Raw genomic sequence first — 15,138 nt, forward strand, 5'->3', positions numbered from 1 at the left:
TTCACGGTGAATGTATTTTTTTATTTCATATTTGTAGCGAAATATTCAAATTAATTGCCACTCAAATATTTTCCAAGGGAACCTCTCAACAAGTAGAGTTGAGGAGAAGATAGTTAAAGATAATTAAATTAAACTTAAATAGTATAGGTACTGCGGAGTAACTTGTAAATGTTCGGAAAAAAATTCATATGTAGGGGAGACCGGGGTAAAAATAGTCATTTTCGAATTTTCAAATGCCAATTTCTCCCAAGTTATAAATCGGAAAAATCGGAAAAAAATAGGGTGGAAAGCCCTATACACCTACAATTTTTGACAGTAATTTGGAGGTTATCCGATCAGTACTTTAGGAGTTAAAAATGAAAATAAATTTTTGGCCCATTTCCTAAACTTTTGCGTATTGAGAAAAACGAGTTTTCCGAAGTTTTCCTTCAGCAATTTTCCAATCTGATAATTTTTCTCACTAGCTAGGTTACTTCAGAAAACGTTGCCAAGGTGTATTTTTCAATAACTTTTAATGATTTTTCTGAACAATTATTTGAATCAAAGCATACCCCTTGGGGTAGATCGGGTCAACCCATGTAAATCATATGGGAGTTCGAAATTTTTGACATATTTTCTATCCATTTGTTGCAAAATAGCGTGATTGAGAAAATCGCAAAATTCTCTGTTTTAGTGCGTATAAAAGTGAAATTCCTTGTCGCGGATCAAAAGGTGAGAAGTTTAGCTATCAACTACTGTCAATCTCTCAGGTGGGAAATCATTGGAAATGTCGGAAAATTCGACCGACTTTATTTAGCCAACTGGTGACTATATTTACCCGCCGCGTTTAAAAAAAGTCAGAAGCGGAAGGGTTTAGGAAAAGCTCGAAAACTCATATTTCCCGGGGAGATAGAGAAAAGTGGTCTGAGACAAAGTTGTAGGCAAGGAAATTTCCTATAAGAATGACTTATTGAGGAAATTTTCTTGTCCTTGGGGAATCCTGCAGATAAGGATTTATGCAAATTGACTTTTTTTACCCCGGTCTCCCCTATAATCTTATAAACATGACCTAAAATGTAAAATTATAAAAAAAAATTCATTTTGAAATTGATTTATAATATTAGTATTTTTTCCAAATTTTTGCATTGTGCCGTAGAAATACCCAGAAAAAAATCATCCAAAAAGCAACAAATTAAGTAATTACAATAAAAAAGTAAATTCTTTTCTTTTCAAAATATCTTTTTTCTGTTACTTTCATCTTGTTCATCTCGGTTAATCATATAACCTAAAAAAGAATCTTACAAATTCTTACAATATTTTATAATTCTTCTACTTTATTGAACTAAAAATAGCAAGTATTTTTTTTTTAATCTTTAATCTAGGAAAAAAATCTTGCATTATAATTTCAACTCAGATCGGAGAAGTCTCTTCATTTTGAAGTAGAAAATGCTTGAATTGAAATTTGGAAGTTCTAACTTGGGGAAAATTGATTTCTGCGAACGTTGACTGAATTTTACGCTGATTTTTTTCTTTTCTTCTCTTTTCACTTTTATGTCTATCCTCGGCATTGAAGCTATATCCTTGTGTGTGTTTGTGCCTCTGAAAAAGGGAGAGTGTTCGCGGGGGAATTTTCTCACAGCTAAAGAAAGAGCTCCTTGATTTTCCCTGGGACAATTGCGATGGGGAGAATCCTTCAAAAAGACAGAATTTATACACTGAATTATTAATTTCATTTAAGGGGATAGGGGGATAAAGTAAAATAGGGTGGAAGGGGGGTAATTTTCATTAAAATATCGTGCTAAGTATATTGTTTTATTTGATGGCAAATTTACGCTGGAATGCAATTACATTGTTAAGTTGCCAAGCTGGATGAATTCTCCTAGGGGATTAATACGTGCGGGCTGTGAGTGTAAATGTTTGGCGATTTATTGGATGTGTTTCACTCTTCTTGGAATCCATGTGCCATGGATGGAATTATTGCGAAAGAAATGTACACAGGGGGGATGTCATTAAAATTTTGTGATCCCTGGGAATTGTGGGGGTGGATGGAAAGTTTATTCCTTGTCTCCCTTATTCTAGAGTATAGCACACAAATCACCACTTATGTATAGATCTCACTCTGTCGCACACCTCAATTATGTTGTAATTCAATGGTCCCCATATTGTGCAAATATTTTCCGCCGCTCTGCAATAAAATTCACGGTCCCTGGGAGACAGATATCGAGGTACTGACTGAGAGCAAGGGCATGTATGTAATATGTGTGTAGTACGTATGCATATATAGTAAGAAGATCACAGGATGAGATATGCGGTGTTTTATGAGGAGGATAATGTTGATATGGGAGGTTGGTTCTCCCTACAGTATGTGTGTGTCTCGCCTGAGAAGCTTTCTGTGAAGGAAAGAAAAATTTGGGGGGAATAACTTTTTAATTGATGTGGAGGAACAAGATATTTCAGTCACACGCAATACATTTCCTTTACATGAGAAATCTTTTTTTTTTTTTTTGTAAAGAAGCTTCAAAAAGCTATTGATATTTAAGATAAAAATCTCAAGAATTGTTTCAGTTTTGTAACTAAAAATCTCTTCGAAAAAATATGTCGAGGAATATAAGGGATCTGTCTGAATAATTATTTGGTTAAGAATCTCTTTACAATTTTAAGTTTATAATGCTGTAAACTTATAAAATTCTGTAAGAAAAAAACAGTATTTTTTTGTTAAATTCACCACCACTGTGGCAGGAGAAAATGCGAAATATCTTGCTTCAAGAGAGCACTCAACTTAACAAGAAGGAACAACGTACATATACATATCTGTGGTGCAATATGGGAAGAAAGTTGAAGCTTTCCATGCTCAAAAGTACCCTTGAAAAAGTTCATCAAATACATATATAAAACTTTTCATACATGGCAGTTCAATGGGAAATTCTAGTGAAAAAAAAATGAAAGAAAATTTTGCCCATCTGCTCCAGAAAAAGATTAAGAACTCATCGTGGAATTCCAATTAATTGCTTTTCACCCAAAAGAATGGTGTTTAAAATTCTTTGCGAATTTTCCCCCATTGATTTTAATTAATACGCCCAACGGTGCTTTTTTTCTCTCTCTCAATTTTCAAGCATAAAATTTCTATCAGAAGAAAACACAGATATAACAAGGGGAACACGGAGCTAGGAGGAGGCGTTTTGAACAAAAGGAGGAAGGAAGTTATGTACAATGCGAGATGAGAAAAGCTGAAATGCCATTTTCATGTCTATTTATGGCTTAAATTCTGCATACATAAAACTTTATTATTCCACGTATTCATAAAATTCAATGACAATACCACGAGGGAAAGGATAGTGCGAGACGAGCTTTTGCAACAACAAAAAAAAACGAGAAGTTGGAAAAGAATGGAAAATGAAAACGTAGAGAGAACTTCAATATCATCAATTACATTAATCTTCTGGTGAAAATTTTTCATCAAATGTCACCTTCCTGTGAGTTTTTTTTATATTTTCAACACACGGGTTTCACAATGAAAGACAGAGACCGCCGAGAATAAAGCTCAAATGACATAAAAAAATCTACACAATAGAATTTTCATTTAGCCTGACGAATGTAATCAGAGAATATGAATTTCCATAGAGAGAATATAATTGTGGAAAGTAGAAGTAAGAATTTCCGTCCCGATATTTTAAATAAAATGAAATTCAAAAAAAAATGTCTGCAAATTTTTTTTATAGTATACATGTGTTATTAAAATGCTAGTTAAGCAACTAACTACTTCTGGAAAATATGAAAAACTTATATGAGTGGAATATACAATGGAATATGAGAAACAAGGATAAAACTATAAAGATCAGAAATAATCTATAATATTTTCGCAGGGGAATCATCATGGATGATGGCATCCTCTTATTCAAATAAAAAAATGATTTTCGCAAAACGCAAAGAATCTTAAAATAATTCAGAAGTTCCACAGAACACAAGAAACCACAAAAAAGTATGAGAAACAATGAACATTGCAGTAACCTCTAGTCTTAACCTAAGCAATAAACCGATGAAAACGATGTGCCTGAATTTTTTAGCCAGTCACAGCACTAATTCTTTATTTTCATCCACAGTTTCAGATTTTATCAGAAGAAGGAGTTTGGGGACAAAATACAAGAAAAGTATTTTAATTTTTATTTATAATTAGCTCGAAAGGAAAATTATAGGGACAAAAATTATTACTAGCACTGTATTAAATACCCACATCTTCTGTTTTTTATCAATTTTTTTTCTTCTCGTGACTATGATGACTTTCTGTGTTGAAAGTATGTATGCAAATACAATCCAACATTCTATCCCGTCTACTCTCCTCTCTCTGTCTCTCTGCAAATACCACGTGAATATTTAAATTTGGTCGGCATAAGCTGAATTTAACATTTACCCAGTTGGTTTTTCCTTTTGCATTTTCACTCGACACATTTTACTATACTATATGGGGTGGTGAAGGGGAGAGAGAGAGGAGAATTGGAATGTATTGCCAAGACTATTTGCTTTATGTTTTTTTTTTCTTCATTTCTCTCACCACACACGTGTATTCTTTTGCAGACGGCTTCACGATATGTCTAACCAAACGAAGCAACGGATTCAAGTTCCTGACGGCCTTCGTGATGTCCTACTAGAATTCTCAATAGCCTATCTCTTGGAGCAGCCAGGTGATGTGGTGGATTATGCAGTAGAATTTTTTACACGACTCCAAGAGAATCGTAAAACAAACATGGTGGCCGTTGAGGCACCCTCACCAGATGAAAGTGTCATGTCTCAGGAGGAAGGTAAGTTTGACTAAAAAAAATAAATAAATTGATATGAGTCTTGATAAAAAATAAGAGAACATATCTCAGCTTCGTTCTTGTGATATTTTTTTATACCCACATCACGAATTTGATGAATCCCTTAACTGAAAATTTAATGCTGCGAGCAAAAAAAAAATGAAGGAGAAAAACAACTTCAGTAGTGCATCAATTGGTAGTTTGAGAAATTGATTTTATATAACCTATCTATCTACTACGTATATGTATGAGGTTTCCCAATATGAAGGTGAAAGTTTGCGAAAACATCACACGAATTTTCTTTCCAGAGGGTTTTCTCCACCCTTTTCGGGATAGGTACCATTTTTTATGATATATGTGATTTTTCTTGTGTACAAAATAGACTAAAGGGTTGGATTTCTTTTTTATTGATGGGATTTGGAAAAGCAATTTTCAAATTAAATTTTTTAAGAGATATTTTGCAAAAAAAATCAACACAAATGGAAAGATAATTTTTTTTCAGATAATTTAATTTATTTTAATTGAATTAATTCTCTTTCTTGTGAAATACCCTACATTCAATATTTACCCTATCGTAGATTCTCACTACTTCGTCATTTTTAGCGTAAAAGCAACAACAGAAGAAGAACGAAAGGAAGAATACAAGAAAACTAACATAAAACTTTCCTCTATATCGGAAATACTTCGTGAATTTCCATTCAACACTGACGTCGAGAGGGAGAAGCTCGCGCAAACCTCAAGGAACGTCAAATTGAACATTTTCAGTGTTTACCCAACCCCTTTATCTTCTTCATACAATACTATATATTTTATTTTTGCAACAGACTTTTTTTTTATGGAACATGTAACTCTACATAGAAGGTGGCATGTTAGAGCAACTACTTTTATAACTCTCATTGGGGGTAGACAGAAAAATATGAAATACAAGACTGTGACACGGGCCAAAGTGCATTAAATGAACGAATGTCACGCGATTTCTCTACAAAATGTATGTTAGAGACGAGCTTTTTTTTTGGTTAAAATGTGTATGTACAAGAAAAGTTGGAGGCAACCGCCAGACATTTGAGAGAAAAAAATACCTAGGTATTGATAGAGTCTTAAAGCAAAACTTTATATTGTTGTTCTTTTTTTTTGTACATAAATGGTTTTAGAGAAACAACCCGCGATTGAATTATTTTATAATACTCGATGACTCTTTTATTATTTTTAGAAATCTTTGTCATGATAATTTTGATGCCGTTTTTTATCGGATTTCTTGCTATTTTTAAATAGTAAATTATTTATGCTTTTTATTACAAAATTTGAATTCTTAAATATTTTGACTAGAATGGACTCGTAAATTGCTCAATTTAAAAAGCAAAAAAAAAGTTTTATAAAACTTGTCTTGACTGTAAAGTCGGGTTGTCAGAGTATCCGTACCCTTCGGGATATATAAAACGTACTTAATAAATCTTAAATTCTAAGGAATCTGTTTTCAAGAAAATTTTGAGATTTTATATTTATGGATTTTGTTCTTAAATTTTTATTGACCAAGCAGCATTTGAGGCTTGAAAACCTACAAAATTTCTCTCTTCCAGAACCGATAAATCAAAGCTGCTAACAAAACGAAAATATGTTGAGTTTTTAAACCAAGAATAATTCAGATTTACAACTAATTTAGAGTTTCCTAAAAAAAAAATCTACGAAATAAAGAAACATTTTTCTGCGTGCGTGACAGCAAAAAAAAAGAGACCACCCCAAATTCTTGAATTTAAAATAATCTCATGGAAGTTAATAGAGAAGTTTCTTATGTACTTTTTTCCTTTCCATTTCTTCATGTTTTTTTTTCTTTCTTTTATCATTCCTAAGAGAAAAGTTTGGAGAGATAAATTTTAGTATATCTTGGTGAAAATATCAAATTGAGTTTACAAAACGCACGCGTTCTTCTGTTTCTGGAAGAGAATAAAAAGAAGTAGGTATATATAGGATCGTACGCTGGTGAAAAATTAAACTTTAACTTTCTCTCATTTGTAGACTCATTTAAAATTTTGCAGAAAATATACGCGGGAAATTGCGGAGACAAAATGTTAATGCTCAAATTCATGGGGACGTATTACTTTTGCCCAAAAATTCATAATGGAAAAGTTTTTCTCTCCTTATAAACTCGTGGTACTAATTTGGGGCAATTTAGTATTTGTCTTTGCGTCGTATGATCTCAAGAAAAAATACGAAGCAATATAAGATTAAATTTAAATTGAATGAAGGTCAATTGAGTTGGAAATGCTTGGATATATACGGGGGTGGATTATGAATGGAGAAATTGTTGAAAAATTATTTATTATTTTATCAATTTCAGCATGATTTTGTCAACTCCATATACATGAATACAAAATACATATTTTACTTCCGTGTACGTAAATAAATCATTTCCTTGGAATAATTTTGTGAAAATTCACATTTCCGCTGTGAAAATGCGAGAGTTTCAAAAAGGGATTGGAATTTCTATTTCCCTCAATATAAGAAAATCTATCTAAAGGAAGAATCTCTGAGAAGTGGAAATTTTGAAGAAATTTACGTAGATTTTCGGGGAAAGTTTTAAGTAAAAGTCACCCTTTTAGAAAATATTCTCTTCAAAATTGTCGAGAATTCAAAAATTTAATAAACAAGAAAATAATTTAAAATCAGAATGGTTTTCTTCGTGTGTGGGTTAAATAAGAACAGGAAGAATTCCCATGGCATGTAATATTTGAACTTGTGCATGTAATTCACTTGACATTTGGCATTTAACTTTTACAACTCTCCCTATATATGCTCTCTAAATTTATACATTCATACATTTAATCAAGTTATGTGAAATACTCTGTAATAAGCGGAAGTGAAAAAAAGAATAAAACAGTGGGTGTTTATATCACAGCAAAAAATTCTACATGAAGAGTAGAAAATTAATAGAGTTTTAAAGTTTAATTTTTTGAATCAATTTCATGGAGAAAAATGTAATAAAACCTTTCCATTAAATTGTTTTCAACGTCAAGCTATCAAATTGATTTGAGAAAAGAGAAAGAGGAAGATATGATAAAATAGCCGTCCGGAGATATTTCTATTCTTAGAAATAAGAGTGTATTTTCGTTAAAAGTCTCCACATTTTGTACATTATATTTGTTTTTAGAGGATTTTTTTTTGAAACACTTTTGGCAATATCAATATTGACTTTAATCTCAAATTAATTTGACCAAAAAGTCTCTCAAACATATGCTGAGTAAATAACGAAGATTTCTTGAATTGCTTTAAATAACTAAATTATTGGGTCTTATTCAGCGACCAAGAAACCCTTGAAATACGCTTGAAATCTTGAAATGTCAGTACAAAATTCAAAGATTTGAAGAGTTTCTTGGTCGCTGAATAAGGCCCATTATTTGATAAAATTAAAGGAAAAAAAATCTTGATTTTATTTGAGAAAACTAAAGAAAAATGTACAAAAAAATTGTTTGTACATTTAAAAGTAAAAACTAAGGCTTCCACACCTAAAGGAATGTACTGTAAAGTATTTCTCATGTTAGCTCCAAAATGATTCTCTTTGAGAGGAACCCACGTAACATCCACAATCCCAACGATAACTTCAGGAATTTATCATAACAACGAAACTTAAAAGTCATTTGTCTCTCACAAATAGCATACCAAGCAAATTACTTATCCTTGGACAAATGAAAATGTAGGTAGTGCAAGACAATACCATCCAGAATATTAATGAATGTTAGTAAAACATTAGGTGAAAGGTCGCTAAAACGTTGCCAGGAAGCCAAAAAGGACGTCAGCATGGAGAAAAATCAATGCTATATGGCTAAATTTCCCTCCGTATGTATGTAGGTAGATATCGCACAACCTTTACTATGTGAATTTTCCACGAAGGTATAATGTAGAAAAAAAATTGCACGCAAAGCAATATCAAATTTCTTGTCTAGATGGTTAGTTGGTTAATTAATTGCCGGCAACTTTTATTTAAAAGCCACACAAATAGCTCCAATTTAATGCAACATTTAGCCAATGTTGTATAAAAAGGGGTTGCTAAAGGTGGAAAAATGGTAGAGAGGTATATAAAACAAGTGGGAGTTGATTTCTTACTATAAATAGAAGCTCAACAATATTCTCTTTCTCGCTACACGGTTGATGTATAGTGTATTAGGTGCTCATATATGAAAAATGACAATATATGCGAGGAGAAATTTTTATTTATATTTATTTTTGTGCTTCTATAAGTTGCTCTTCTTTCTTGATGTCTTGCATTGATCTGAAAATGGTTCTCTTTGAGATAAATCCAATTTTCTTACCAATAAAAAATTCATATTCTTGTAAATATTTGCTGTAACAGTTTGTTATGTACTTGCACATATGTATTGAAAAAGATTGCTTTTTCTTAATTTATGAATAAATGCAGTTTGTTTAAAAAAAAAAAGTTCAAGTAAAAATTTTAAAATGTAAAGAAATTCTGTATTCGATCCTGAGCTGTTTGCATTCTAAAAAACGTCGTGTTAATTACACTAATTTCTTTTCAATTTGACATGCAGAATGTTAGCATTCCTTGTATTTCTCATTATTTTAATAAACTGCTGCTATTCGGCAAACCATAGAGACCCTTTTAGTGGTTGCACACAGTTTTATTCCCCAAAAACATAATGATATCATTTCATCATTCAAGGCTATATGCGGGGATGTAACTTCTCCGCAGGGATGTTGAAATGGGGCACGTGGGGGAAGGTAATTTATTTTGCTATGGTTTATTTTAGTATTATACCAAGTCTGAAAAACTTATGAACGTAAAATATTTCTGTAATAAAATTCAATAGGTCAGAGATGATGATGAAGAAGAAGAAAGGGTCTTACGTACATAGAGGGAAAGTTTTCAAGGGGGTGCTGGTGAGCTTTCGCTTGAAAAAAAAAAGGTCACACCATTTTAACCTTCAATCTCCGGGGGCTTTTAAAACATTTTGGACATTCTTAAATAAGGACTTTATATAGGAGTTCCATTTGGACGTGCGGTGCGTGTGCGATAATGGAGAAAAGAAAATCCCTTTTGCCAGATTTTATCCACATTCAAATGTTGAGGATTCGTGAAAAGGAAGAAGACGCGTATCTGTATATACATATACCTATAGAAAAGGGAGATGAGGAAATGAATTGAAGCTGACTGCTATTCAAATGAATGGTAATAGGACGTCAGAGTTCTTGTATAGTGTGAGATAAAGTTCAGGAAACTTCTTCACTTTACCTTTTTGTGCTATATATAAGGTATATTTCAAGAAATTGCAAGTGATGCTCTTGAGACAATAATTTAATGCTGACGACGCCAGCAGCCAAAGAGACTGAGACATTACTTTTCTAATTTTTTTCATCTTTCTCTGAATCTTTATTATCATTTTTTTTTGCTAAATTCATCACATGAATTTAAAATTCTCCGCACTGCTTATCTTCTAAATGGGAACAAATTTCCAAAAGGGGATGCTTTTTGTTTAGCTTCAAAAAGAGAGAAGAGGACCGTGAATTCCTTTTTTGTGTGACTCAAGGTGAAAGGAGAGACATTTTGGGAGGGGCTATGGGGGTGGAATGGGCGAGTGAGACATTTTCCAGGTATGCTCACGCTTTGTGAAATGGAAGAATGTGGCAGAAGGTTCTCGTCATAATAATATGATATCATAGAGGAGATAATAATATTGTATCTCCATTTCATATTATACCGTATACATGATGTTTTTTCTTGCTCGTCTACGCTAAACTGTGACATTTTGTCAGGAGTTCCTTTTTTGCTTCTTCCAACCCGTCTGGCCAAAAGCTCCATTTCACTTTATTTTTGGGGGTAAAAGTGAAAGATGATAATGTTTTGTATTATTGTTACAGTCTTGAGGTAGAAAAAATGGGAAAAAGGTTATTTTCAAGATTTTTAAACATATTGAAGAGCGATAACAAAGGTGGGAATTATTTTCTTACGCGACGTGTAATAAAATATCAATTGTGTCGAGAAAATTTATCCGGCTGGCCTGTAGATTGTTCTTACGTAGTCAGATATATTGATAGGCTATAAATTCGCTGTCTAGCTCTAATTTAACCTCTAGGCCGCCAAGCGGGGTCGTTGAACGACCCCAGCCCTATATTTCGTGCTATAACTTAATAAATATAAAAGATACCATTCCCATCTTTTGGAAATAAGTTCTTTGGTTATCTGAGGAGGTTGTGTAAAAATTTCAGCTCAATCCGTCCACCACAAGAAAAGTTATTAAGGAAAATGTAGAAGAAGGGAATTCAAAAATTGGTGTAACGGCCATGCTGCGGAAAATTTCTTAGAATGAAGTTAGTCACATCATAAATCATATGGTTGAAGGGGGTTGAAGGGTTGTGTTTACTTTCTCACTTTACCATCTCAGTGTCAGAATTATCGCGAATAAGTAACATAAACAACATAAAACATAATTAGAAGCATATAAATGTGCAAAACAATAAAGAATATTCGAGAAATATTGCCATTTATCACGGTGCGGGAAGTGAGGGGAATGTGGGGAAGTAGTGAAAAAAAATAGCAGTTGCGGTCAACTTCGTTGCAAATTTCTCACGAAGAAAGTGTGAAAAATGAGTGAAAAATGTTTTTCCCTAATATCTTCTTCTGCGTGTTTCCGGGTGGCGAATTTGTGATGCAAGGGACAAGAGGACTATATAAGGAGTCTAAAGGTAGTGACCCGACAGTTCCCGGTTGTATGGTTTATGAGAAAATCGACTTCCTTCTTGGGGTCGTTCAACGACCCCACCTTGGCGCTCTAAGGAAGCTCCAAGGTCTTGGCGGCCAGCAGGTTAAGTAGAAAACTTTCTTCAGCAAGTGCTATTCAAGAACAATAAAATAAAGATCATTCAATAAATTTAAAAGAATAAAGAAATTGTGAGCTGCTTCTTTTCTAAATAAATCATAAATGCACATCGCTCCTAGAAAAAAAAAACATACAAAGTTTTGTTTTCGTTACTTGAGAAACTTTAAAACTTTTTATCAATACTTTTATGAATGTTTTTCTCTCTCTTCGTGCTTTGTACTGCATTCTTTACTAGAAGAGTATTTCATCTTAAGAAATATCTTTGACCGAAATATTGTTTTGTAAAAATGAAAAGCTTGAGCATGAAAGTATTCTTAGACTTTTGAAGAAAACCTATACTTTGCATTTCTATCTGCAATTTTCAAACTTTTCTTTTTGTACATTTTTCTAATATTTTTTTTAGCGAATTTCACTTTTTTTGAATAATTTTTGTTGAAAAATAATTTTCATAACTATTTTCCCACATAAAACTATTTTACTTCGCTTTGCAAATAAAGTTGCGGTTTAAACTTTTATTGTAACCACGAATGAGGTAATATCTCTACATAAATTTTGTTTGTATTTTAATAAAATTAATAGTGTGGTTTACCCATAAAATTATCTGTAGGTAATATTAATAAAATATGTGAATTTATTTATGCATCAAAGTCCTCAGAAAAATTATGAAAATGCATTTTTTTTTCATTCAAAACGCAATTTAATTTATTCGAAATCTGAAACATAATTCTACTTATTTAGTTGGTTCGTACACATTTAGAAAGAATAAATAAAAAAAAAATTTTCAATGTCTTTTAAAAAAATTCGTGGACTTTATGTAGGTACAAGAAATTTACATATAATATAAAATGATATAAAGTGAATGAGTGAGAAAGTTATAAAGAAGATGCGATCGAGATTGTAAATATTTACACAGATGTGTGTTTTAAATAGATTCTTCGCGTAAGTTAGATGGTGACTTTGTGGTGGTGGTGGAAGTATGAAAGAGTACACCACAATGTGGCCAAAATCGCCTTTCTTTCGTGGATGATGCGATAAATATGGCATGAAGATGCTGTGGGAACCACCAAAGGGGACGAGGGAGAGAATGGCAAAGAAATGAAGATAAACAAACGATTGATGGGGGGAATAATGATGACGCTACAAGAAATTTGTCAGAAGAATTTTAATTGTATAAGAAAGGAGTTTACATTTCGCACATCAGGAGCTCTAAAAGGCGCCTGAGGAGATGACTTTCAGGAGAATTAATAATATTTCAATTTAATCGTGACGTGTTTATATTAATAAATGCAATATTTAGTAATTGTTAGTCATTTGTGTAATTACACTGTGGAGATATTAAAAGTATGAGTGCCTGTGTTGATGAACACGCAGGGGTTCTTCTAAAAATGAACATAATTATTGCAATCAATCAAAAAAAATGTTTAGAATATTTCCTTAAAAATATTTTTAAACACAAGTTTATACTTAAATTTTTATTAATACACGAAGAATAAAATTATTTTATTTAATTTTATAACATGTTACATGAACGCCATCTATGAGGAGTTATAATTGTAAAAATTTGTCCACGTGTAAGGTGATAAAATATTTATCTTTCGATCCCAATATACAACCTATGAAGCAAACAAGGTAGAAAATCTTCCTTATAAATATTCATAATGCTCCATTTTTAATTCAAAAAGCTAGTACTCTGCGTTGATACCACTTTTGCAAAGAGACTCTAACCTCTGTTCACTTACCCTTTTCATCATTCAAAGTGTGACATAAAATTTACTTGATGCCAGACGTGATATTAAATTCTTGTGAATTATAAATTGCCCACAAATGGCGTGAGCTTACACCAATGAGGACGAGAGGCTAAAAACAAGAAGGTGAAAGAGTATATATTTAATGCGCCGAGGAAAGAGAACTCTCAATGCGATGGGGCAATGTGAAAAGAATAAATCGTAACATGTGAGTTAATTGCATTTAATGATACACCATTCGAGTCACATAGTTCAAGTTGTATTTAATTTATTTAAACACGACAATTTGTCAATTATTGCAATTTATTTATTATGCTTCAGCATTTACAATTTGCAGCATTAATTAGAAATTGCTGTTCTTCTTTTTTTTCATTCTCGTTCTAAATTAACAAGGAGAATAAGAGGTTTATGTATGTTGGTATGTACTCACGTTGGGATCACTAATGGAGATGTTTTGATTGCATTATAGACATTTAGTATTATATTGTTGGATGAAACATGTCGTGTGTAGTCACATAGAATTCTTTTGGTTGACCTCATGTGGAATCGATTTGAGAAATTGTGCCACGTTTGTTTTTTCTGCTAAATGAAGTTCTAGCATGGCGAGAAGGGCAAATACACGGTGAATCTCATTGGTTTTATGTCATACAGCAAAAGCTAGAACAGCATGTGGTACAATCGTGGTGTATAAATGAAGAAAAATAAATCAAATATTGACTCTAATGCGTATCTAATAATTGCCATAAAAAGAAGTAATCGCATCGTGTGTTGAGTATCTGTTGAGTCACTGTCTGTGAGCTTCTCTGCTTTTTATTCTCTTTCTTATATAAAGAAAAACGGATGGATTCAGCTTTGAGAATATATATCATTCTCTCTAAGATAGGAGAATTTATTTCAGTGCAACAAAAAAAAACAAGTCACATTAATCCACTTTTGAGATCGTGCTTGCAATTGAGGGAAAAAAGAAGGTTGCAATTTATTAATTTATTAAACGGAGTTATATATAATGATGACTGATAGTAAATATATAGCCAAGATTTTCAAGTCATATTTTATTTGAATTCCAAAGAAAATGCTGAAAAGAATAATGAATTTAAATCGTTTTCTTTGCTAAAAATTTCCACTAGAAGTCTTTTGCTCACAGCTCCTCTAGTGATTATTTTTAAGAATAAAGGAATTGATGGCGGAATGTATGAAGGATGATCCTCTATCGCAGAACAATTTTAACCCATTCCATCTTGTAGAGGATCAAAAAACATTGAAGAATCGCGAGAGAAACTCCCCAAAATCCACTGGGATCACATCGAAAAGTGCAAATAAAAATTGCCAAAAAATTCAAATATTGCGACGCCATTCGACGTTTTTTTCCCTATAAAAAATGTTTCAAAAGTTTTCTGTAGACTTGTCGCTCATTTTCTGTAGAGTTTTTTTCTAGTCAAAATAAATGTTTATTTTTTCGTTTCTGGAGTGATTTCTACATCTGAATCAGGTGATCCACAGCGAAATGAAGCTGAGGGAGGTTGATAGAACCAGCCCCTTGCAAATCAAAACAAATATTTTTACATTTTTTTGGGCCTTTTTGGCAGTGAGAATTTAAGCAAATCTTACCGAGTTGAATCCCATTCAGCGCAATATACCTGATTCAGATGTAGAAATCAGTTTAGTAGTCAGTATCCGGAAACATTCGACGGAGTCATCAAGTAAATCATGACCAGCACGGAAGACATATCTGAGAGTCGCAGAACTAACTGCCCTCAAAGCTATTCTGGAGTACTCTGCGTTGATACCACTGCT

At 32.5% G+C, this 15,138-nt stretch overlaps 1 protein-coding gene across 6 annotated transcripts in view; it reads left to right on the plus strand.

The window, feature by feature from the left end:
• The window catches only part of LOC129793397 (cAMP-dependent protein kinase type II regulatory subunit), a 109,858-nt gene that overhangs the window by 52,074 nt on the left and 42,646 nt on the right, over positions 1 to 15,138 (plus strand). For all 6 annotated transcript variants that reach the window (XM_055833387.1, XM_055833386.1, XM_055833384.1 and 3 more), the window contains exon 2: positions 4,552 to 4,775. In XM_055833387.1, the coding sequence (XP_055689362.1) occupies positions 4,565 to 4,775 (211 nt within the window). In that variant the 5' untranslated portion in view covers positions 4,552 to 4,564. The remainder of the gene's footprint in view (positions 1 to 4,551; positions 4,776 to 15,138) is intronic.

Source organism: Lutzomyia longipalpis, chromosome 3 (assembly GCF_024334085.1).
Source record: "Lutzomyia longipalpis isolate SR_M1_2022 chromosome 3, ASM2433408v1".
Taxonomy (NCBI): domain Eukaryota; kingdom Metazoa; phylum Arthropoda; class Insecta; order Diptera; family Psychodidae; genus Lutzomyia; species Lutzomyia longipalpis.